This window comes from Condylura cristata, unplaced genomic scaffold (assembly GCF_000260355.1).
Source record: "Condylura cristata isolate star-nosed mole 26May11 unplaced genomic scaffold, ConCri1.0 scaffold00030, whole genome shotgun sequence".
Taxonomy (NCBI): domain Eukaryota; kingdom Metazoa; phylum Chordata; class Mammalia; order Eulipotyphla; family Talpidae; genus Condylura; species Condylura cristata.
In genome coordinates this window covers 13,511,157-13,537,155 of record NW_004567131.1, presented here as the reverse complement: position 1 = coordinate 13,537,155, position 25,999 = coordinate 13,511,157, and the positions used below count along the sequence as shown (strand labels likewise).

Below are 25,999 nucleotides of genomic sequence, written 5' to 3'. Positions count from 1 at the left end.
TTTCAAGAATAAACTGTGTGAACAGTTTTCTAGATGAATTATTCTTCAATATGCAAAGTTACCTTCTTGACCAGTTGCCTTGTTTAAATATACCATTTTGCTCAGTTCTGTAATCTTCACAAATACCCATATTAAAGGTAATGATGAAAAATCAAGTTTTTTGAAATCACATTGGTTTGCAGTTATACATGGGTTTCAAGCATGCACTATTATATTTAATGTCTGTATAAGCTACAATGTGATAACCACAGAGGCCTGGTTTGCATTCACCAATGTGTAGTTGACCCCCATTACCTGTTTTCCCACTTCACCATCCTTTCTCTGTTACCACCTTAAGGCTAGTTTCCATGAAATTCCTAAGCTTTATTGTTTTTCCCCATAGTGTATTATTATAGATGATCGTATATATCATTTTTACTGTCACCCCTTTCCAAAGAAAGAATAAAACATAACAAGTCCTTTTGGGCATTTCTTTGATAAAGAGGCTGCTTCTCTTGAAGATTCCATTTTCTTGATGTCTCTAGAAATGTACTGAATGTCTCTTAGGTATTAGATCTTTCTCTGGGTGCTAATATAAAGATGAAAGGAACAGAAGAAATGGATTGCCACATTCTTAAAATTTTTTAAATTATGCTCAGAAATTCTCCAAAGGAGAATAAGAAGTTCTATGCAGAAATGATCCATTCAGGTCAGAAGAAATCATAAACCAAACCAGCTGTTCTTATTATTTGGAATTTGAGTAAGTGTGGATGTGGCTTCACATCCTTGGTTTCCTTGGATGGTTCTAAATGTGATGACAGTACAATGACATAATCTTGCTTTGAGTTCTGAGAGTTCGAATTCTTGAGGTACCCTAGAAGTTTCACATAAAAGATGAAATGAAGAACTTTCTAGGCATCATATGCAGTAGAGTTTTAGGCAAGGATTAGGGCGTTGTCTTCCTATGTTATTTATATTGGACTCTTCATTCAGAATTTTAACCAATTGTGAACCTTCCTTTCAGCACTTTCCTTGTTAGTAAAATTGGACTTAAAAAGCTGGACTGTGGAACAAGTGATATAATGATGTTTGAAGTTTCATGGAATGGGGTCTTTTATAGTACTTTATGAGTGTACTGTACTAGAGTAACTTTATAATATACTCAGCATTAGTGGTAGTTGGCAAGGAAACATTATCTTGATCATTTTTAATTTAATTTATATTTTGCTATTGGACCAAGTATTTTTCATTCCTTTCTAACCCCTTTCACCCTCTGCCCCTCACTTCTTCCTTCTTTCCCTAATAATACCCTCCCTCTGAAATCTCCCGCTGGAAGGATAATAACCATACTGACAAAGAAAAGCGTCAGTGACTTTCGTACGGTACTGACTACATGCCCCTTCTGAAAACAGACCATCTCATTACTTGATGCCATCAAGTCCACTCCCTTTCACAGTGGCCTTAGTAATGTTTTAAATGTATCCATCTAATCATGCCTCTAGCCCTTGAAAAATAACTTGTATTTTGAGGTTTGTACATATGAGGAGTTTAGGGGTAATATAATGAAAATACAAATACCTGTCCACCAGTGCACACAGAAGCAGCTGCCCATTGGAAGGCTTCTTTGTCCTTCCCTAATCTCCCCACCTTCAGGGTAGAACCTTACTTACTCCTTCGCCTCTCTTTGTTGTGTGACAACAAATCCTAAATGTTTTAGGATTTACTTTTTACAAAACCAGAAGCAAACACTATCCTGATTGTTTTAGAAGATAATTTTGCGATTATTCAGAAAGGAAGTTAACTGGACCATGTCAGGACAATAGGCTGGCTTCACTAAAAAGCCAGTGTTTAGTGTTTAGAGAATTGAGTAGGCAAAGTCATTATCTAATCTTGAGAGAATTGGGGTTCATTCTCATTGGCCATCTGCCAAGGTTGTAGCATGAACAATACTGGACATCTCTTAGTTAAGTGGACAGGAATCAGTTGGTTTGTGTTTTCTGCTTTTATGGCTTGTTCTAGTTCTTAGGAATGGACCCACAAATATTTTTGGGTACCATGAATGTGCTCACCTGCTCCTGGCAGCTGGGCTTGGCTCAGGAACTGAGAATTTCTTCAGTAGACATTCACTTTGAGCAGATGTTAACTGTCTTATGCTGGCTTCCTCTGGCATTCTGCACTCTGGGTTGCAAGCTGATAAAACATGAGCTGTTATCTTAGTGATGGCTGCCTGCAGCCTTTCTCCCCTCCCATGATGGAATGTGTCCTTCCTTATTTTATCATTGTGCCTCACTGATAGCTTGTTTAGGTATAGAATTCTAGGAAGGTTCCCCCAAGAATTGGGAAGTATTGCCCCCATGGTTTTCTTTCTCTCTGGGATCTTACATTCACTTTCTCTGTATTGCTGTGAAATTTCACAATGGTGCCTCAGTGGGTGTTATTTTTCATCACTGCGCTCAGTACTTCCCGCTGTGTTCACAATGCATGTGGACACCTTTAATGTGGGTGATTGATAGTCCTTTTTTTTTTTTTTTTTTTTTTTTTTTACTTTAAACACTTTTATTGGACTAAGACTGATTGGCAACAATAAATATGCTTTAGGTATATAGGTTTACATATCTACGTATATGTGTTATCTGAGTTATTTAAAATTTTCTTGTTTAAAGCAGTATCTTCTGTTGCTCTTTCCTTTCTTTCTTGATCTGTGAATATGTGGGCATGGAACTCATTCTGGTTTTAATGTGCTTTTCTTCTTAGTTCTATTTTTCAGTTCCTCTGTTTGCCCCACCATCAGGTTTCTCAGCTTTTTTGGTCATACTTAAGGGTACTTGTTTAGTATATTTTCCTTATTTGCTCTGTTTCTAGCCTCATGTTGTTGCAATCTGGGGGCTTGAGTTTATTTTGTTGGAATTACTGATTTCTAAATGTTTTTTTCTCTCTGAATAATTTGTTCCTTCCATGTCACTTTTGGTGTCTGTCTTTCTTGTTAGAGGTTTTCCTTGGATATCTGAACTCTCCTTGATTGCCTGCTCTTGAGTAAGAGGGGAATGAGAAAGCAGGCTGGCCAGTGTTAGAGACCTAGGGGGCCCTTCTGGGTGCTTTTTCTTCTTTAGTTGATTATTCTGGGGGACTTTTTAAAATTCCCCCTGGGGCTCCAGACCCCCCAGCTATGAATGCTCTAGTTACTGAATGCTGAAAAGAGACTGGAGTGTCCAGCCTGTGTGTCATCTGTGTCCAGGCCTATGGAGCACAGGCTATTTCTCTCGCTCTCTTTTTTGTGTTTTCAGAGAAGACTGGAGATGAATGAATGGATATTAAAGAGTGAGGAAAGGAAGCAACTATTCGCTGCTTCCCAAATAGTTGCCCTCACTTTTATCTGCTCGAGTTTCAGACACAATTTTTGCCAGCCATTTTCTGAGCTTCCTGAACATTCTATAACCTCTGTTGTGTTGGTTGGATCTTAGCTTTGCTGCTGAAAACTGGGGTTTGGTTCATTGAGTATGCTAAATTAGTTACTTGTTCATTTTCATTTTAGCCTCCAGGTCTTTGTTCTGTTGGGTTTGTGTTTTGAGGAAAATCTGTTTATTAGAATTTTGGTTAGCGTGTAGGAAGAGATAAGATTAATGGGGGTTTTAAATCTGCCTTCTTATTCTGGCAATCCCATTTAAAAAAAACTCTTGTAGCTTGTACTGTAGGGTAAATTTTCTAAAAATACACTGACTATTCTCTGTTCTTCACATGTCCATTGCACCTGTTCTGCTCTTTCTGGTCAAATTTCTGCTCATTCTTTAGTCTCAAATATAAAATCTCTAAAAGAAGCCCCTGTGGGCATTTTGCCTTTTCCGGGATAAACTTGGGCTCCGTTTGTGTGTTCTCTTCTGCTTTATTGTCTGTGTCACACTTATACTTAATATCTTGTGCAATTTTTTGTGTAATAACCATCTTCTTCTTCTTGTTCTTCTTCTTCTTCTTTTTTTGCTTAACTTCAGAGCTCCATTAAGACAAGAATCATGTCTTTCCTATTCTTTGTTGAATTTGTTTAACCAAAGATAACTCCTTGGCTGTTAAGTATTCAAAAAATATTTGCTAAATAAATGAACAAATTTTTGAGTGGACGTATGTTTAGCTAATTGAAATGAAATATTTTGTTAGTTTGGATTTGAAAATGTGAACTTACTATTTAGAATTGTGTGCTAAGTTTCAAAAAATATAAACACCAATAATTCTAATATTTTAATGAAAATAATTCACCTGATTCCAGAGTTTAATAACTTGTCTACATATTCAAAAATACAGTTAATTTCCTCCCTCCCTTTAATAATTATTTGAAATCAGAGTATTATTTTTGGGTGATACCTGAGAATTAAGTTTAGCACTAATAACTGCCTTACAGTAAGCATTGATTATTTCCTATATTTCACAGGGTCTTCCAGCATAAATAATAATGAATAAAAACTCGCTGAATTGAAAGTTGTGTGTTCTTTAGACTTCAGAGGCACTTTAATAAATGCTGTCTCATCTTTTAGTTTGATGGAAAAGAATCGGACACTTGTACTTACCTAACTTTCTGTACAGGGACTGTCTATACATTTAATTTTAAAATATTGAGAACAACCATTGTATTAGTTCCCTAAAGTTATTGTGATAAATTACCACAATCTGAATGACTTAAAACAATGGTGATTCAATCTATCATAATTCTGGAGACTAGAATTTAAAATCCAGGTGCCAGCAAAGTTATATTCTCTAATAAGGCTCTGAGGTGGGAAGTCTCCTCAGTGTCCCTTAGCTTCTGGGGGTTGCCAGCTCTTCACAGTGTTTCGTAGTTCATGTCACTGCCTCCATCTTCATGTGGTCTTTCCCCCTCTGTGTGTCTGTCTAAATTTCCCTCTACTTATGGAGACATCAGTCATTTGACTTAGGCATATGCTAAAGCAGTGTGACCTTAGCATTAACTGATTGCATCTGTAAGAACCCCAAATAAATAACATTTGCAGATTCTGGGTAGACATACATTTTGGGGGGGTGATATGCTCCAGTTCAGTGCAGCCACATTGTGTCCATGTGCAGTCTTATCAGAAATTATTTATGTACAGTAATATCAGAAATGACAGAATAGTATTCTCTATTGAGTTTTTCTCTTTCCTTTACAGGGAGGTAATTAACATCTAAGTTCTAAGAAATTGCATGGGGCATGGGATGAGTTTCCGACTATCTTATCAGTTGTTTCATTTTTATAAAAACAGGAGAGAAATTTTCTGTTTCTCAAGGTTTTAGAAATTTCAGCAAGCAATGTTCTTTCACAAAGTCCAAAAATAGAACTTACATATTTTTTTTGTTCATTATCACTGTTTGATCATCATTGTTTCTCAGCAGGCAAACTTGTTTCTATTACTTTCATTATGGTAAAAGGTATATATGTTTGGAGTCAGCTGTGAATCATCCTAGATGCATGTTGTTATAGAAAATTGCCACAGTATTCAACTGTTAGATGCAAGTCAAGGGCAAATACATTTAATGACTGAAGGAAAGCAGTATTTCAAAGCAATTCTTTTTATTATCTTTATACTTTACATAAAATGGATATTTGAGGGAATGAATTTCATTATGCTGAAATATTTGTCACTTTGGGGGGATATTCCTATATGTTCATTGATATCTGTGTATTTATGTCTGTAAATGCAATTTTATGATATCAATATGCCATTTCCCTTTTTATCATAAATAGTAGAAGTAATGGCATGAAAATAAGCTCATAATTAGTATACTTGTTATTATTTGTACTTGATTTGAAAGAACACCTTGAATATTTTTGGAGATCTTATTTTACTCTTATGATTTCCTTTATTTGGAAGATACAGGTAATTATCAAAATGCCTATTCCATGAAAAACTTGTGTGTGTCGGACAGGGGACAACCAAGTGGGGGAAGTAAATAAATATATATATATATATATTTTTAAAGACTTTTTTTTAAAGATTTATTTATTGTTATTTGCACATACAGAACTGGGGTACAGGCCAGAGGCTCAGGGGCGGCGAGAGGCTTCACCAGACACAGAGTGGGGAGCAGAACAGGCAGATCAACAAAGTACACTGCTGAGGGGAGCAGTGGGCGGGTCAGGAGAGGTCTGCCACGCCATGTGGTCACCTCCGGGGCAGGCGTTAGCTTCTTAGTGCTGTGCTTTAACCCGCTGCACCACCAGGGAGGGCCAGTAAAGAAATATTTTTAATGAAAATACATAATAAAATATTTTCTCCCTGAAAGTTAATTTCGTTATTTAGAGGCCTAATATTTTTGCTAAAATATTTTATACGTTAATGCAAATTCACTCTAAAAAAAAATAATGGGTATAGAGAGGTGATGCAATGCCAATCAGCCTGGTCTCTTACTGGCTCTCTGGTTTATTGATACTGCAACCTTGAAAGCCTTCATTAACCTATGACTTGTCCCACTGTCAAATAATATGAAATGTCCTTGTTTCAGTAAAAAAAACCTTTGTATTTGTAACGAACAACTTGTTGGGTTTCTTATCAAAAACTGAAGTTATGATAGGCCTAATTCAGATTTTGGTCTGTGTGACTTTTGTCTGTTTCAGTTTTCTAATTCACTAAATTTTTATTATGCTACAACAAAAATGTTTTAGAGTTTACTTGTTTTAAAAATAGGACCAAGGAAACAAGAGCCCAGCTATAATTAATTAATGTGTCAGACATTCATAAATCTTCTCTAATTACTATTTATTTTGCTTCTCTGCAGTTATTGTAAACTGTAACCTACATTTGTGACTTTACTTGTTTGCAGATGTTAAATTATAGAAGTTTCACAGCCAACTCATGTATGTATCAAAAAGCCTACACGTAAAAATTAATATTTCTCACTTGGCCAGTTAATTGAAGTAAGGCATTTTGCCTTAGAGGAATATAGTGTAACCTAGGGAAAGCAAGCATTCTCCAGCTTCCTTCACTCTTGAAGCTACTTTGTAATGGAAAGATGTCTCTTAAAAATGTATGGAGATGGCACTAGGGTGATTTGGTGATTGGAAACCCAAGGGGATTGCAACAGAGATGGAAAAAGGTACAAAAATGTGTACAAATAAACCATTATAAAATTAAAAAAAAGTCATGAAAATCCATTAGGTGCTTTTTGTCTCTTAAAGAGAAATGGTTTGAACTTATTTTAAAAATAAACTTGTATTTTAGACCAATGTAGGTTAGTAGCAAAATTGAGTGGACAGTACAGCAATTTCCTATATCTCTCTGGCCCCCCAACTTCACAACCAGTTGGTAGATTTGTTATGACTGATGAGTCTTCACATTGTCATCTAAACTATGTACCTGATGTCAGGATTCACTCAGCTTGTAATTCCATGGGCTTGTTCAAACGTATTTAGCTCTATCTACCATATGGTGTCACATACAGAGCTGTTTCATTACCCTAAGGTCCTGTTTGTCCATCTACTCACCCATCTGCCTTTCCCTCTTACTATTTGAAATTCATTTTAAAAACATGTTTTTGTGAACAGCAACAAAAAAGGTTCAGTGTGTTTAAAATTACAGATAAGCTCTTTGGAAAATAGCGAAGGGAACAATAAAGAACTGATACCTAAAGCCAAAAGTCTTGACATCCTCTTTGGAACCTCTCTTTTACTCTCACTTCTGTGTCAAAGGTCTCCAAATACATCACGGATTGGGCAAGTTACCTAGACTCACCTGTAGTTATACTCATGGTTACAATTTATTATTCAACGAGGATATAAAGCAAAATCAGTAAAGGGGAAACCACATATCCACAAGCTCTTCAAACCTGTACCCAAGTGTCCCAAACTGCCCATGGGGGAGTCCCACAAGGCACCCTTCATTCCTCCTGCAGCAAGTTGTGACGACACATGCTTGTGTTGCCCCCTGGGGAAGCTCAGTAGACACGCAGTGTCCAGGGATTGATTGGGGGCTGGCCACATAAGCACACTCTGTCTATCACATACTCCAATTCCAGACTCCCGGATGGAACCTGAGTATAGCACAAAACACATTTGCACAGTGAGTCCAGGTACAGTGAGCCTCTCTTTTATTCAGAAAAAAATTTCTGTCATGTAGGACACTGTTTATAGACCGTATTTCCAGAGGCTGGCCCAGGAGACATTGTAAGCAGACTCTTTCTAAAAAAGTACCAGTCTCCAAACTGCTATATTAACACCCCTGTATGTTTTGTCAGGCGCTCCATTTAATTCATAAACAAAGACTTCTAAGTCAACATTCAAAATCTATCCTGGTTTCTCATCGCTCTTCTCTTGGTGTATGATTACTGCCCGAGTCCAAGCTTTTGTCTTGGTTCCAGACTGTTGCATTGGTACCAGACTTATTTCCCAGCTTCTGTCAATACCATCCTATAGTCTTATTCTTCAAAGTGATTCCTGTTTTGTAAGAGTGATTCTTGTTACATGCCTTCAGATCACGTCACTCTTGTGCATATCACTCTCCAGTGGCATCTTGTCCTACTCAGGGTGTGTTGTCCAGGGTTGCACAGAATCTTGCTTCCTGCATCCGCTCTGGCCCTATCTGTCGCTCAATTCTCACATGCTCTGTTCCCCCCATTTTGTTCCTTACTTTCCTTCCAAAATATGATGGTGCCCTGACTCAGACTTTTGCTTTAATGTTCTCGCTTCCTGGAAAGTGATTTTCATGTGCCTGCATTGCTTCTTCCCTCACTGTCTTCATTTCTCTGCTTTAAAATCAAAATTGGCACTCTCCCTCCCCATTCTACCCTGAACATATTTTTCCCCATAGTATTTCTCCCCACCCTCCAACACCCCCAATATGTTTTTCTTAGTATTTGCTTTGCTTTTTTGGCACATGATCTATTTGCCCTCACTGAAATGTAAGTTTCATTTGGGTGGATTGTTGACTTTAATGGCTGCTCACCCAAGGGCCTGGAATAGTGCCTGACACATTGTCATCATAACAAGTATTCTCAAATGGGCTAGTGAAGAATTTAGTATGAAGGTCTACTTAAAGAGTGAAAGCTCAGGAGAGGTCATCAGTCTAGCTTAAGGCCATCTCCTCTGAACAATTGAGGAATGACATGTCATCTTCATTATGCACAGAGAAGAAAGAAAGGGCTTAGTGGTTGTGATGTGGTACATTAAAAGGAGGACTGGTAGTTTCACGATTAGGTTAGCTCAATACCCTAGGCCGGTTCTTGGCTAAGAAGAATCACTTGTGACACTGGAGAATATTTGGGATGAATTGAGATTGGGAGAACATTTCAGCAGAAGAGATGTCGCGTTCTGTGATATCCCTCTTTGCTTTTTATAGAAACATGACCACAGGGAAGATTCACTATAGCTTCCCATGTTGTGTGTATGTTTCTTTTTTTGTTACCAATGTGTTTGATTTTTTTTCTCTAGATCTTTGCAATAGTGTATTTAAAGTGTTGTGATGTTACATACTATTTTCTCGTTAAACAAATACTCAGTGGAGATACAGTGAGCCTGAGTAAGCTGAACAGATCACTAGTTCAGCAGTGGAGCTGGCTTCTGCCTTATTTTCACGGCACTTGAATTGCCTTTTTACCCCCATACTCAGGTTTCATGGATATGGATTATAACTGGGAAGAAATGAGATGTGGCTAGACAGAGACAACCTCACTTTATTTAAAGGAAGCTGGGGAGAGATGTGTTCTTCGATGGGATATGTACCCGCAGATCTCCAGCAATGATCCATACCATTATTGCCTTCCTGGCCGATATTTATGGTTGTCATGAAATTAAGGGAATCAGAGGTCACAAAAACAGGCTGTTAGTTCATCAGGAATCAGAGCATATCAGCATTCCTGGTGTCACACTTGGAGAAAAACCCCCGATTTCCCTCCCACTCTGGCATGTGTGACATAGGTATTGTTGAAGGCATCCAGAATTATGTACATATACTCAACTGACACCAGTTAAAAGGCGCCTTTGAAATAAAGGACTTTGAGTAAAGGCAAAGCAGTACGTTAAATCCAAATTTGCCCGTCGGACATTCTTCATTGCATCTCACTTATCCCTGGAGGTGGATGTTTAATAAACACAGGGAAAGGGCAGCTGAGAGCAATGAATTGATAACAGAAGATGCTGCATATGGCCATTATTGGTTTTGGAGTTTTGTTTCTTTTTTGCAGAAGCTTAAAGACATTCTGTGTACGTATCCCTCCTCTGTAAGAGTGTTCAGGCAGTGTACACAATACACCGAAGAGTCCGCATCCTGTTATTTCCTCGTTGCTTTTCAGCTTTGAATTATGTACCTGTCAGTGTGATTGTAGATTTAACCCTTAGGTGAGAATTTCTTCTATATTTTAACAGCTGAGACCTAGGGTAAAGGCTGGAGGGAGAAGATGTGTGTGTGGCAAAGAGAGAAAAGCTTTCCTTTTTCATTCCATCTGGTATGGCCAACGCGGTAAGAAAGGATGTGAGCTGTGCATTAGGATAGATTGTGATATTGTGGTTTCTATGGTGACCAGTTTCTTTTCTCATTTGGTAGCTACAGACAGACAGCCACAGTAAAAAAAAAAAGTCAGAGCTAAGTTTGGCTTTGGTTGGGATACTCGGATTTTCCCACAGTTGACTCTAGGGTTCCTGTGTCAGACTGGAACTTTATTTCTTCAGCACGACATCCCCTGTCTCACATGGAATGTATAGTAATACATGATTTAGCAGTTAATGTTGGCTTGGCATGTGGCTGGTACTTCCCTCTCATCCAGTTAAACCCAAGTGGTTATTTTAAGGAGAAACCATGACTTGCCCGACATGGGCCTGTCCATGCTGCTGCCTTAGGAGAGGCTCCCCATGGTCTGCCCCTACCGCTTCCTCCCGGGAGTCCATCCCCATGACTGGGCCTGACAGCAGAGGCTGTGCAGGGCTTTGTTGACTTCACTTCTTCCCTCCTCATTTCTTTAAAGACTTGGTGTCTTTAACTTGGTTGAAGTCAAGTTAACCAACTTGGTTTGTTAAGCAGAATCTCCTAGGGATGATAAATTACGAAGAGTTCAGTTTATGGAATGTTCTTCCTTTATGGCTTACAGAAATGAGAGGGGAGCTCGTTGGTGGTTTTCCTTCCCGTATTCTGGCCTCTTGAACCAAAGCACATGAATTACATAACTAAAAAAAGGACCATGGAGGCCATCTAGTTTTTATGAGTATTGGAGAAAATCTTGTAAGAGACACAATAAAAGAGTGCAACTTTGGTCAAACAATAAATGGAACCATAAAAATCACAAACCCAGATACAGAGAAGAGTTCACTTTAACAATTGTTTGATGTGGGGGCCGACCACGGCTGCCTGCAGTCTGCCAGATAGTGACTGGCTTTTAATTCTAAACATTAAGAATTTAGGAATATAGTCAACTTTCGGTTATCTTCACTGCGAGTTATCTTTCCCAAATGGCTTCTGTTTGCCGCTGATTATTCTGACTCTTGCCAGTTACTGCAGTTTCAGGGGAGACAAGATAATACTAGCATGAACTTAATATAATTGGTGTTAGGATGCAGGCGGGGGGAGTAGGTTTCTTACTGATAAAACAGACATGTTTCCAAGTGATTGTTGCACTATATTTTAATTTTTTCAGATTTTCCATGCTACTTGCCGTTCGTAGGCATAATTAAGAATTGATTATAATTCTTTCTTCTGTGGAGGCACTTTTTCTTCCTAAAGGCCTGTACAGATCCTTGTAGGTTAGCCCATTCTTTTAAATTCTGTGGTGCAGGCAGTTGTACATCAGTGTGTCTCAAGTAGGGGATTGATGTGAAGTGATGTTTAAGTTCCTTCAGATGTAGTGGAAACTAAGCAGTTGTTAGAATAGGCTTCTTTGCTTTTAAGAAGAAGCATGGGAAAGAATCTCTTTTCTACCTTTATCATGTCTGGTTGAAAATGCTGGAACTTCTGTAGTCAGCTTGAGTCCATGAAGGGAGCTGGACCAGGGCAAGCTGTCACACAGAGAGGATGGAAAGAGACATGAGTGGAGTGAGCTCAGCCATTTGCGATATTTTTGACTGAGTGACTCATCAATGTTAAGTTGCTTTTCCTCAGAAATTTTTGGCTATGTGACCTGGACTACCTATTGGTATGAGGTGTTCTGGTCTTTGCATGTGAAGGCTGTGTAAAGGGCACAGCATCTTCACAGGGACTTTTTCTAATCCTGGGACTGGTATGCTTAACTTCAGTTTGAATGATAACTGACTCCTATAAATATCCAACCCATTACTGCCTTGGTGTTAGGGAAGCAGGTTTAACGGCGACATAGTCATCACCACTGTACTAGACAACACATACCTCTTTCATGGCATCATCATATTGTGGTCACCATATGCTGTGGTCCCTTTCTTCATTTACAGCAGTATCTTCTAAGTTTATACAGTAGTTATTTAAAGTGAAGACTGTGGGAGTGGGGTTGACAGGCACAAAGACAAAGAATGGATTCTGGGTCTTGTTGAGATAGCACTGAGTGAGTCAAAACTGAAGGGATGGCCTGTGTGGTTCATCAGTTTAAGTGACCTAAGAGCTTCCAGAGTGACTTAATACTGAAGCTAGAAGCAAAGGGGGTTGAGTAATTTTGAGGACTTTAATTGAAAGGGATGGGCAAGGAGAAGACCATGCCATGAAGGTATCACATCATCTAAACTGATGTCTTGCTTAATAACTGTTTCTAAGTCATTGGTTCTTTACCAGCTAACATTTGGCAAATGTCTGGAAGAATTTTGATGGGCACAAGTGGAGGAAGCCGCTGGCATCTAGGTGGCTAGAGGTAAATGACACAATGAAGCATCTTGGTGACACAGGACAGCTCCACGGCTAAGAATTAGACGACTCTCAAATGCCAGCAGTGTTGGAGTGGAGAAATTTAGGTCAAGAGAATTGACACTTTTCTCATCTGGAAATAGGGTAACCAATTGAAGGGGAGGGCATTTGAGGAAGATGTTTGAGCTTTTTATTGTTACTAGAGCTTAATTCCAGCTCTTCATTATTTTTCTGAAGGGTGGTGTCAGCACAGGTGAGGACAGTTTGGGGTCCTCAGTCATATTTCCATGACATCACTTCAGTTGCATTTGGGGCCCAGCAGCAGCAGGGGCAGCCACAGTAACTTTGGCAACCATGTTCTGTTAGTGGTGTGTGGAACTGGAGGGATGTGGACCACAGAGTAGGTTCCCTCACGCTGCTTAGACTGTTGCTGTGGAAACGGAGGAGACACCCGAGCTTATTGGGAGAATTAACTAAGCAAGAGCAAATACAGCATCATTTCTGTTTACCTACATACACACAATCAGCCTTGCTTTTTCCTTGGTGGCACTTTCAATAAGATGAAATTTCCTGCCACTTACAAATTCTTTTATGGTGCCAAATGTTAATCACAAAGACATTCTTACTGCCCCTATTTTTCTTTCTTTCTTTCTTTTTTTAAGAAACAACCTAGTGTGCCCATTTTTGGAGTTAATGAGAAATAGGCTTACCCATCTAATTTCCTGTTTTAAATCTTGTGGCTCAGGTTGAAGTATATAGTACTACATTTTCTCATTACTATTTTAAAACTTGATTTAATGCAGCACTAGTAGGTAAAATTGCTATTTACAGCCGTAAATAAAGAACAGAAATGCTTATTAGTATTCAGCTTATAGATTTTTTATTGCATTTTTGATATAAATATTTCATCAGCTAAATTTAATTCAATGCAATGGAATTGAAATGTAATAATGTTATTGATTTAATAAATGCTGGCATCCTAATGTCCAATTTTAGATGAAACAAATATAATGAGAGTAATTATCTAATGAACATATGAGCACTAGATCATTGTTAAATCAGAAAGAAGTATAGCATGATAAATTGTCCTAGATAATTTTTAACATGATATATTATGCTGATATGAATAAAGGAATTGAAGTCTAGTTCATTATATATCAATTTGAATGTAATATTAATTAAAACCTTCCTTTGACTTTACCAGAGCCTATTCTTAGAAATTATGCAAATTAATGGAGTCCTTTGAAAAGATGCATATGTAGTATTTGAGTTCCCTATGGACTAAAAAGCTTGACATGTTAGAACAGAAGAAAATGATACAGTCTAGTATTTTTGTGTAAGTGTGATATACTAAAATATTATGGTACCTCAAAAATGTAAAGAGGGGAATGAATTGCTTATCTATTTTTGTCCATTTCTTGCATATCAACATAAGCAAGAAGAAAGACTAAAGAATTAAAGTGGGCTCTCAGATTGCCGGCATCAAAGAGAGTTTTCCGTTGTATTTAATTATGGAACCCTGGTTGAGAATTTGGTTTCTGCACAGAGAATGACTTACTGCTTTTCTTAGGTTAAAACACACCAAGTGCATTTTAATTGTGTTATGTTAATTAGCTTGAACTCATTTTCCCTGTGCTACATTCTTCATAGTTTTATATCACGTGAGGTTTATTTATCTAGTGAAACATGGATGGCAAGAAGCATTAGCTGTATTGAGAGTCTGTGCTTGCCACATACTAAATATAAGAGCATAGCCTGAGGAAATAGAGAAGAATGAGTTCAGTTCAAGCAGGCATGTGGGAGATCTGTAGAACCTAGAATGAGCAGACATGCTGCCCCTCTCCCTTTCCTTTCTGCCAGCTCTCAGTCGCTGATACTCTTCATCGCCTCCGTCAATTAACACTCCTTGTCGTCTGTACATTTATAAAGCACATCAGTATTTGTCCTGAAGCTTTCTTACTCTGCCACAGAAGTTTAGGTGGGCGCTTACTTACTGTGGACTCATTAGGGATTCTACAGTGAGAGGTATGTTTAATTCTTCCAGATCAGCCAGTGCCTTTTCCCAGGTGTGGCAACTCAAGAGACCAAGACTCCCCCTAGGCTAATGTTTAAAGTCTCAGAGGCTGGTGTTTAAACAGCAGGTGGTCCATGTGTGTTTAGTGCCCCCAGGGGATGGCATTGTCCATTCCACCTGACCTCTGTTTCATATAAGATAAGTCATGGGCCCTCCCTGGGGGCGCAGCGGGTTAAAGCACAGCACTTAGAAGCTAAAGCCACTTCAGCATGAGTTTGATCCCCACCTCGGATCTGACCCACATGGCGCGGCAGACCTCTCCTGACCCACCTGCTGCTCCTCTCAGCAGAGTATTTTGTCAGTTGGCCTGTTCTGCTCCCCACTCTGTCTCTGGTGAACCCTCTCACTGCCCCTGCACCTCTGGCCTGTACCCCAGTTCTGTATGCATAAATAAATAAATCTTTAAAAGTGTTCTTAAAAAAAATAAAGGTGTCATAAGCCAGAATGATAGAACTGAAACCACCAATTATATTGTTCATACTCCTGTTCCAGACTTTGTGTTTATTACTTCTTGATCATTTTCAAACAGGATTTTAAGCTTCTCAGTGGCAGGAGTACATAATCTACTTTCTTCCTAACCTCTGTTTGTCTTAATTTCCTCACTACAAGATGGATACTATGCCATAATTTGTTGTGAAAGGAGAATAAGATAAGGACAGTGCTTACAACTATATATTTTAGTTGTCATTGTTTCTTCCTGCTTGAGGTTATTTACCAAATCAAGATTATTTACAAATCAGTGAGAGTGAGTGTATTTTAGTATATTTAGAGACAGAGCTGCCAGGGTTCAGGAGAAAATAAAACAGATGAAACGTGAACAGAGGAGGCTATTGATATATACGAAATCTCTTTTACATTGCCATTAAACTAAAAATAAGGTTCTTTGAAAAGCGATTGTGAAGGTTGGCTAGTAAGACCATGCTCCAATAAAATGAACGACACTTGTTTCTGGACAAACATGAAATGCGTCGTGATGAGTGTACGTGGGACTGACAACGCTTAATGTTTCTTCAATGAAAGGAATTTTTCTGTAAGCAGTTTAACTGGACTCCAATATATTTAAATAAACAGTATTTCTTGTATGTGACAGGGCAGCTTTGTAAATGTATTGAAGATTTAGTAATCCCTCCTTATTTCAGAAATAATTGCATTCTTGATCCAACAGTTGTGAGGTGTGAATGATCCTCTAGCGCTTTGCAAAGGGCCAGGCTGTATCTTTCGAACCTCTGTGAATTTTCCATTCTCTCTCAGTAGATAATCAGTTCTGTGAATCGTCTTCAGGGGTGAAGAACTCTCTTTAACATGGAGAACAATTTGCTCTTGTTTATATAAATGACTGTGTGGACTTTGCCTGCACTACCAGCCCAGAGTAAATAGTCTGTGGTGATTAAGCTTGTTTTTAAAGAAAATTTGTGTTCCTTTTCTCATGTACTCATGGATGCACTTTTACACATGTGTGTGCGCACACACACACACAGAGCTCAGAGGGCTGAGCATTGGTTCATTTGGAAATCAGTGGCATTGAATTCTTTATCACGCAAAACTGTGTTTCTTACAATTGTCAAATGCCTCAGTTTGCCTTTTAGACCAAATATTAAAGACTTAACCCTGCTTCCCTAATTAAATTTACTCTGCTACCTTCCAAGCATCTTCTTTTGTCACATTAAACTGTACGCTATTCATATTCCAAATTAAGATTCATGCCTAGAAATCCTTGAACCATCATAATGATAACAGTTATTATATACTATTAAGTAAAATATTTGCTCTGAAATTTCTTCTAAGCTTGGATTGTCCATAGCTCATTTTCTTCATATTTCCCTTCACACACCATCTGCTGGTGTACTGTGTCGCCCTCTGTGGCTTCTAATAGAGGTTTATTAAATGAATAATAGAACATAGAATTGGAATGAATATCAATATTTCTATTTTTTTTTTCAGCTTAATTCAAGAAGCATTTGTTGGAATCTTTCTTAGTTAAGCCTCATAGCATAAATGAGGGAAGTGTGGCATTGATTAGGAAATATTGCCATTCTTGATGGCAGATATTTTGAAGGTCTCTAGTGACCAGAAGCTTGAGTGACAAGTCCTATAAGAAATGCTGTTCTGCTTCTAGTCCAAAAGTTTCTCGTATCGTTGTTATAGCATGAACATTAGAGAAAAGATTTATAATCATAACGAAATTCATAATTATTATGCACATTTTGCTTTTCAACTTGAAAAATGGTAATTTGCCTTTGAAACTTGTGAGAATTCTATGTGGTCATAGGATTTTTCTTTTAAAAAAAATTGCGTCTGAAAGTAGAATTAGTAAAAATGGCTCCACAATGTTGGAGAGGTTGTAGAAAAAAGGAAGAACACTTTTACTTTGTTGGTGGTAATATAAACTGGGACAACCATTATGAGAAGAAATCTGGATTTAACTTTAAAATTGGGAAGATTGTATGCCTCTGCCTTCAATTTGCACTCCTGGGTGTCTGTCTGAAGAATATGAAAACATGTTTCTCAGTGTTCATAGCACCATTATTTACAGGATCCATGACATAGAAGCAGCACTGAGTGGTTCATTGTTGGACAATTGGATCAAGAAGAAGTGGTATATCCACATCATAGAGTATTATACAGCCATAAGAAAGGATGAGACACAAACGTTGTCAACAACATGGAGGGAATTTGAGAGAATTATATGTAGCAGAGTAAGCCAGAACAATGCAACAAATATTGGACATTCATATAACAAACAATTGGATAACTTTACAGTTTCAAAAATCAGTGGACATCAATACCATCCTAAATGCTCTCAAGTTAAGAGGGAGGGAGGGTCAAGGGAACCCAAGGATGGTTTTGGGAAAAAGAAGTAGAAATTAAGACTGGGACAGTTTTTATAGTTGCCAGGTTTAGTTTTTGGAATACGGAGTTGAAATTTAGTAGCATGTCATTGCAGGATGTGGATATTTACAACCCAAATATAAATACCTGTGCTTGGGTCATCTCTCTCTTAATATGCTTGGTTTCTTTTTCCAGCTTACTAAACAGGAGGGTTTAAGAGTTTTCATATAGTGTGGAACAGAAACAAGTGCACTTTCATGAGTAAGATGCTCGGTGCTGGATCCTGAAACCTGGAAGAAATAACGTTGGAAGTGTGATATCAGCCATGACTGAGAATGGGAAAACTTGTTTCTAAACCTTTGCTCACCACACTATTTTTCAGTTGCTGAAAAAATATTTGAATGCTGTTATGACAATATTGATAATACTATTTTAATTGTTTAAAGATATTAATGTCATTAGTATTTTGTTTTCATCCTGTACATGTCCTGCTTGGTTTTATGTGAATATTACTTTTTATGAATGAACAACAAGATAAAGATGTTCAGTAGTTGACAAATAAAAATCTTGGGAAAGAAGGAAGACTGTGTGATAGCTGTACAAAGTGATCCCCTTTTACCCTAGAGGTATGGTTTGAGGCTGAATACTCTGAAATCACTAATGATGAACATTTGTAGTACAGCCTGTAACCTTGAAAGGAGAAGGTTCTCCAAGGAGCAAATTGCATGAAGGCTCAGGACAGCAATCCGCTCCTTAGATAACCTTTTCCTTTCAAGGAGAAGGCAGCCATTATGTATTCCTGCTAGATGACTGAATAAAACAAAGCAACTGTTAAAGAACTACTGTTAGTGTAGGCTTTCTAGAGGCCAAAGAGTACTTGTGACATTGGAAACTGTGACAGAGAGACCTCCCAGTAAGATTTGGAGTAGAGATACAATATGCACATAGACTTGGCTAAAGACTTCATCAGTGGTCAAGATCACTTGGGATATAGAAAAGACCTGGACATCCTGTGTTCACCCTGCTAAAAGCTGGCTCTATTCAGACAGCATAGATGGGAGCAAAATTATGTGGGAGAACAACAGAAGTTGACAAGATGGATGGTAGGCCAGAGGCCAGAAGGTGATCAGCCCACATCTGTAACAGAAGTGTGAAGAAGTAACCAGGAGAATACGCGAGATACCAAATTTGTAAGGAGAACAGGCCATAGAGGCAACCATGGAGAAATTAAGAGTCACATCTCTAGAATGTTTAGCCTTTTAGCTATGAGTAGTGATAGGGAACTCTGCAATGAAGGACATCTGATAGCCGAAGGGAACATTGACGCACGTCTGTGAAAATACAGCATTCACCCGGGCCATTTATTATAGCTACAAATGTGTCATTAGTGCTCGAGCACATTTTCTGTATTGTCAAACAGTATAATAATGACTGCTTACATCTGTGAATATATTTAAGCAAAGTTTTTTTTATGACTTTAGAATAATTTATTTTTTCCAAAAGAGCCAAGGAATTTTGTGTTTGAAAGCCAAAATGCTTATCTGCAAAATCCACGCCTGTGTGTCAGTTCCCGTTGACTGTGAGACACTGGGGCATTGATATCTCATAGCGATGTTTGCTTTTCATCTTTTAATTCAGATGCTTTTGTGACTCAAATTTTAGTTTACTGTTGCTGAACACCTGTGGTTTTTGGCTCTGCCTAGGGATAGTGGTTGGTTTGTGTCACGGTGCATTAAATATATTATATCTCTTCATTACATGTCTGATCTGAGCCATCTTCCCCCTTTGAAAATAACAAATGAAAATCATTTCCTGTACCTAAAATATTTCCCCGTGCTTTTCCTTATGCATATTATTTTTTATAATGTGTTGAGTATAAGCACTATGTATAAGGTTTCGAATGGACCAATTCTTTGGATGAGTTTTTGTTGTGTAATTTTTGGCACATGGGCCACATCTCTTCTGCCCCTTCTGGTTCCTCTTTCCCCTCTCAGGCATCCCAACTCCATGTGACACTATTTCCTTCACCCCTACCTAATGTGAATTTTGTATCTATTGGGTAGAAGGGCCCTTACAGACCACTGTGTCTAAATGAGACACGAGTCCTTGTGGTTCAATAGGTGTTTATATTCTGTACCCTCTTTGGCAAAGCAGTGGGTGGTGGAGAGAACCGCACCAGAGCAGCTTGCTTGGGTTATATGTTGAACCTCTACTGCATCAAGCAGCTTCTGCAGGGGAGGGAGGGGCAGGTGCTGCCTGAGGGGCTCACCACAGTCCTTGGAGATACAGAATGGCATCATTGAATTAATTAAAAATCCACTTTAGATTTGCAGATAAAAGAAAGTAATAGATCCCTAGATATTTTTTGTACTTCTCGCCCAATTGATGTATTTAGAAATAGCAGGATTTATTTGCAGCTATTATTTCTTCAGGGACAGGCTGCAAATACATTTATTTATCCACTACTATTTATACAGACTGTGAGTTATGAGGTGACCTCCATCTCAGGAAGATAAATCCTGGTACCCAGCGTCCAGCCAGCCCCATCTATTGCTGTATAGCTAAAGTGGATATTGAAATTTGTTTTCTTGAGAAGTCAGGAAAGCTCCATTTCGTACACATAAGGTTGCTGTGAGCGGGTTATAAAACTGCCAGACACCTATTAAACAGGGGTGTTGCTCATCTTTATGGAGCAGGATAGGGTTCTGATTGTCTGTAGGACTATTTTGGACTCTTATAAGTCCACATCTTGAAGATCACTGGCTCACTACTAATAACTGATAAGCTGTTTGCTCAGAGACACAAGAGACAGGGACTAACTGTCACCCAGAAGGTACTCACTGAAGCCTGTGAAGTAACTCTAGTTGCAAGAGGCCTCATTTTCTGAAGATGCGCCTGCTGTGCTGGAGATGACTGATTGCCTCTATTACTCTGCTGTGCTTCCGTTATAGCACCTAGGAAGATCAAAGCCATACAAAGTGAATTTTTTGCTTAATGCAAATTTAAGTATAGGCACAAAGACTTGCTTCCTCTCCCTTGGAAAAGCAATTTAGCCTGCAGAAAATAATTAAATCCACAGTATCTTGCAATAATTAGAAATTTGAAACGGGGAGGGTTAATTATTTCAATCCGATTTCGGCTGCCCAATAAAATGTTCAGGGGCAGCTTCTAGACAGTCACCGAGTTAATTTACAGTACTGTTGCTTTCAATGTTTTTATCCTTTTCTCTGCAGGATCATGCAGATTTGCGAAATCATTTCTTCACAGTTGGGATGAAGCTAGAAACAGTGAATATGAGCGAGCCCTTTCATATCTGTCCTGCATCAGTGACCAAGGTGAGCTTCCTTCCTTGCTCGTTAGCTCCAGAGTGGATCACATGTGTGGCTTTGCCCAAAGCCGCACACGGTTTGCTGTGATACCAGATAAACCAAAAGGAGGTGTGACTTCTCCAACCAAGGACTATTTTTAAAGTTCTTTTTTATTGCTACTAGTGTAGAACAGACCTAATCAGATGTAATATCTACAAGAGATAGGTGAATTTCACCTGTCTTCCGATAGTTCTGAATTGCCGTCATGTCCCGTGGTGACTCGGAGTAATGTCCAGACTCGTCATTGAGTTTCAAGCCCAAACTCTGCCATGAGTATGTATCTTCCCTGGTCTCTGTAGTCACGTTAAATGTTATCATTTGTTCCCGTCTCATTAAAATGAACTGTGGATGAGTTGCATTTTGTAATCAATATAACACTAACTTGCTCCTCCTCTACTGCTGGTCGTTGATATGATATATATGACATGCTGTATAAATACAATATACACATGTATACGTGTGTGTGTGTGTATAATATCTGAAAAAGGTGAAAATCAAACTCCCATCTCTAATATGTCATCACTGTTCTCCTTCTTTCACTGACAACCGTGTTTTTATGACTTACAGATTTAAAACAGAATTACTTTTTCATGTAAAGGCATTTTTATTACAATCTAGTAGGCTCTCTTAAGATGATCCTTTCCTGACCAAGAAATCTCAGTGAGGTCATCAGGGCAATATGTGAAGTATGTGTTTCTACCTTAAGTATCCTCGGAAGCAAGGGGAGAAACCAATAAGCATGGCATCTCTCCCCTGTGTGTCTTTTAGCTGATGGTCTTTGTGCATTTTGTGGGGAATCGAGTGCAAAGTCAATTCCATTTAAATTTCTTTTTCTGAGGGAGACTGGATTTGCCAAAGCAGTGATTAGCCTTTTGAAGTTAGTTTTTTGGATCCTGCTTTCTTCATTTATAATTTGGTACCATTTTGGAAATGCAATGGTGGTAGTGTGACATAGAACAAAGACAACAGTATGATAAGGAAATGTCTGTGTATTCTGAATATTTTTCATTAGTGAACATAAATCATTTTTATGATTGCTGAAGTAACTTATTTAAAGAATAACTACCTAAGAGAAAAAAGGTAGCGCCTTTCTGCTTTGAATCACGTTCCAGGGTAGAAACACCAGCTCTCATTCACACACCGTATATTGAAAACCTTTTGATTTGAAATGGACTTGGGGTTCTTTGGTAGTTGTACATTTTTCCAAAGCCAAAGAGTGACCCCTTGTTGAAAACTGTCTAGAATTTCCTTTTGTTCCAGCAGCAGGTGGCATAGTAATGCCAGTGGTGCTCATTTACCTGGACGTGCGTCACCTTGTCCTCATTCTGGGAGGCTCTGGTGTCAGTGTCACCTGGTAATTTTAAAATTAATCAGAGTAAGGTACAGATGTGCTTAGTATGTCAGTGGTAGATGCTCACATTTTTATGCCTTAAGTAGTTGTAATATATAACATTGGACTGTGACATACTGATTATAATTAGGGTCCATTAAAAAAAAAGTTGCGTAGATTTCACAGTAATTTCCTTTCTAAATAAATCTCAGTGGGGGTTGGAGTGAGACGGTATTTTCAAGATACATTTTTTTTTTCTTACCCTTTGTCAAAAAGATAAAATACTTAAATAATTCTGTTTTAGAAGTACCCCCTCCTTCTTTTACTGACTCAAATATTGGGGTATGGGCTTCTGATTCTTTGGAGTTGGGGTTGGAACCTCCCCAGGTTCAAGGTCATCTGCATGTCATGAATTATCAGAACATTCTTAATGTAGGGGATACTTATAATGAAATATATTTCTCTTAACATTGGAGAAGGTTTTAGACTATTATATTTCAGAATATAACCTCCTGTGCTGTTATCCCTCATCCTAATAAAAGCTCATTTCCTCTCTTTCCCCTTGGAACTTTTCTTCATGGCACAACTGTTGATGAAATCAATTAACATTAAATTAGTAAATAATATCAAAGAAAACACACAGAAAGCAGGGAAATATGTAACAGCTCTAGTAGTAAATGACCAGCCCATGGTAGTGCAGGAACAGTATGTTTTTGATTTTCCAACAGAATTAAATATTAGCAGATGATGATGACAATGATAATATCCTTCACATACGTGTAATATGTTATATTATTTCCACAAAGGAGACAAGTATTAGGCTTCTTGGGTTCAGTTTCTGTTTCTGCTAGCCCAGGCCACATTCCTAGGCAAGGTGGTGTGCTTCGTTAGACTTTGGTTGTGAGACCTGATGAGACAGATGGTATTCTGAACCATTTGGTAGCACGAATCCTGGGTGGATTTGAAGAAACGTACTTAGCTTTTCTCTGAAGTATGCACACATAAACATACACTTTAATGGATTTCGGAGATTCCTTTCTGTCCATCCTTACAGGGTCCAGTGGCACTAAGAGATTCTGCTGCCAGAATAATCCTATTTTACAGACATTTGTGTATGTGTATGCTGGAAAGATTAGGCCAAGTTAACATAACAATTAATTACTGAGCATTCATAGGTGCTTTTGGCTTAATGGGAACATAGACAAAATTATGCTCTTAAAGAGCTTCTATTTTAATGGGGAGGCAGACAGGATACAAAGTAGGTGAATAAAGATAGTATGTCAGCAGTGTTAAATGCTAAAGGGAAAGGCAGATCAGAGGAGAATCTGAAGAAGGTTGTGGCGGGAGGGGGAGGGTGTGATCTTATCCTGGAAACCTCCCCAGGAAGGTGATATTCTGTTCTTTGCTCCACAAAGTCTAGTTTCCTCAGGCAGTAGAATCAAATGGTCTACTGGAACTAGCATAGAGAAGAACAGAAGTGAGTTTACTTTATACTGGTTAGCTTTATACTAGGTTGTTTCCAAAACTACTTTGTAAATGACGGAGCTGGGAATTACAGCTTAGTAAAAGTGCTTAGGTTTCCTACGAAAGGATTTATGTCTGATGAATTGGGAGAGTGAGCTTTATTCCTCTGGTCTACTTTATATACTAGGTGATTGAAGTTCATCATGCTTTTCAGTGTGAAGGCCCATGTGGTTTTTGCGTTATGCCTTTTCTACACCCATGGCTTGGTCTCCACTCTTATCTTTTCTTATATGCAATGTGATTATCCAGCTTTTAGGTGATGGAATACTGTAAGTAAAAGGTGTATACAGTTTCTAGCTAGAAAGTATTGTGATGGAGTACTTAAGTCAAAGGATTTAGAGGCTCCTGGGGACGTGGTGTGGATCCTCGGGAAGGGGTGAGGCTTTCCAGTCCGAGGTCCTCGTCTGACACTGTGGAGGCACAGAGAAGTTGTCCTGCCATCCAGCTGCATAGCCGGGCCGACATCCCAGTGAGAACACTGAGTAAAGGCATGTCCAGGGGTTTGTGATTTCCTCTTGGGCTGGAGGGTGGGCCAGCTGGACAGCTGTGTCATGAGAGATCAGGCTAGAAATCTTCAAAGCAGTAGAAGTTCTTGAATGATCTGGTAGGAAGAACTGGGCCCCCCTGTAGACACTAGAAAACCAGTCTTCCCTTTTGGTGTCCACCTGGGTTTTCTTCTAGGCTGGGGTTTGTGTGTGTTACTTCATCGGTTTGTTGTTCTTCAAACTATGGTTATTGGTTTACTGCACTAAAGTCACTGATATTTTTATTCTTTATCTTCTACATAATCTAGTTACCTGTTTCTATTTTCATTAATATGACCACATGGGCCCTCCCTGGTGGCGTAACGGGTTGAAGTGCAGCACTATGAACCTCTCTGCAGCCACTGCAGCTGCAGCACGAGTTGGATCCCCAGCACGAGTGGTGAGGCAGACCTCGCCTGTCCTGCCTGTTGCTCCCCACAGCAGTGTACCTCAGTAGATCTGCCTGTTCTGCTCCACACTCTGCCTCTGGTGAATCCTCTTACCCACCTGCTTCTCTTGAGCTTTACGCCAGTTCTTGTGTGCATAAATAAATAAATATTTAAAAAATATGACCACACAATCAACCCTAACTTTATCCAACAGGATTATTTTAGTCATGTTCTTAGAATGCCACTTTGTGCCCACGTCATTTTGATCAAATAGAAATTGGAAGCTGCCAGTATTTCATACTAGCATTTATGTTAATCCCAAGGTAGTAACCATTGGCTCTGTTGTTTCTGTTTCTTTCAGGTTTTTAACAATCATTTTTTTCAAGTGACTATTGATGACCTAAGACCAGAGCCTAGTGAACTCTCAATGCTGTGCCATGCAGATTCTGTGGGGATTTTACCAGTACAATGGTGCCTTAAAAATGGGGTCAATCTCACACCTCCCAAAGGTTAGTATTCTGGAAAATGTAGTTTTGGGTGTTTCAGGAGGGTTGGTATGGTTTGACGCATTTATTAATCTGTAGTTTACATTGAAAACAGTTTCCACATAGTGGAAAGTCATTGTATAGTTAGTTGACATACGACTTCATTATAGCTCTCTTCTCTTGTGAAGCATGTGGCCCTGGGATTCTCCTCCACTTGTGTAAACTGAAGTACCTGGTCAATAGGATTGGTAGGATTATCAGTGGTGCTGTTTTGTGTATTGATCTAGATACAGAGTTGTTAATGATTGAGATGAAAACTTGAAAGTGCTGTGAAATCACATTTAATAGGCAGCAAAATGCAAATGAAACTTTCTTTAATTTTTTTATTTCAAATCAGAATTTCCCTGGAGCCAAGTCACTTACAGCTTTTCAATGGCTTGATGCTACAATTCATTAAAATAATTAAATTGGGAATTAAAGTAACTTGAAATTGGGATTAAGTTGAGTTATGTGATTTGTTGTTGGTCTACGATTTATTCAGGAAAGAAAACAGCAAGATAAATGATAAGAGGACATGATGGAAAATAAAGGGAATAATAAAAAAATTGAAAAGACATTAGGAAAATTAATTTGTTGTTTTTTTTTTAAAGATAACCTCAAATAATACAGGGTTTTTATGGCACCCTTATCAGACCACCAGTCATTATTTTATTTACAGCGTTAACCACAC

The 25,999-nt window shown here is 38.5% G+C and overlaps 1 protein-coding gene across 1 annotated transcript in view; it reads left to right on the top strand.

Moving 5' to 3' along the window:
• The window catches only part of SFMBT2 (Scm-like with four mbt domains 2), a 166,769-nt gene that overhangs the window by 73,826 nt on the left and 66,944 nt on the right, over positions 1 to 25,999 (top strand). Inside the window, exons 7-8 of the mRNA XM_004691230.2 lie at positions 20,883 to 20,984; positions 25,146 to 25,293. Coding sequence (XP_004691287.1) covers positions 20,883 to 20,984; positions 25,146 to 25,293 — 250 coding nt within the window. The remainder of the gene's footprint in view (positions 1 to 20,882; positions 20,985 to 25,145; positions 25,294 to 25,999) is intronic.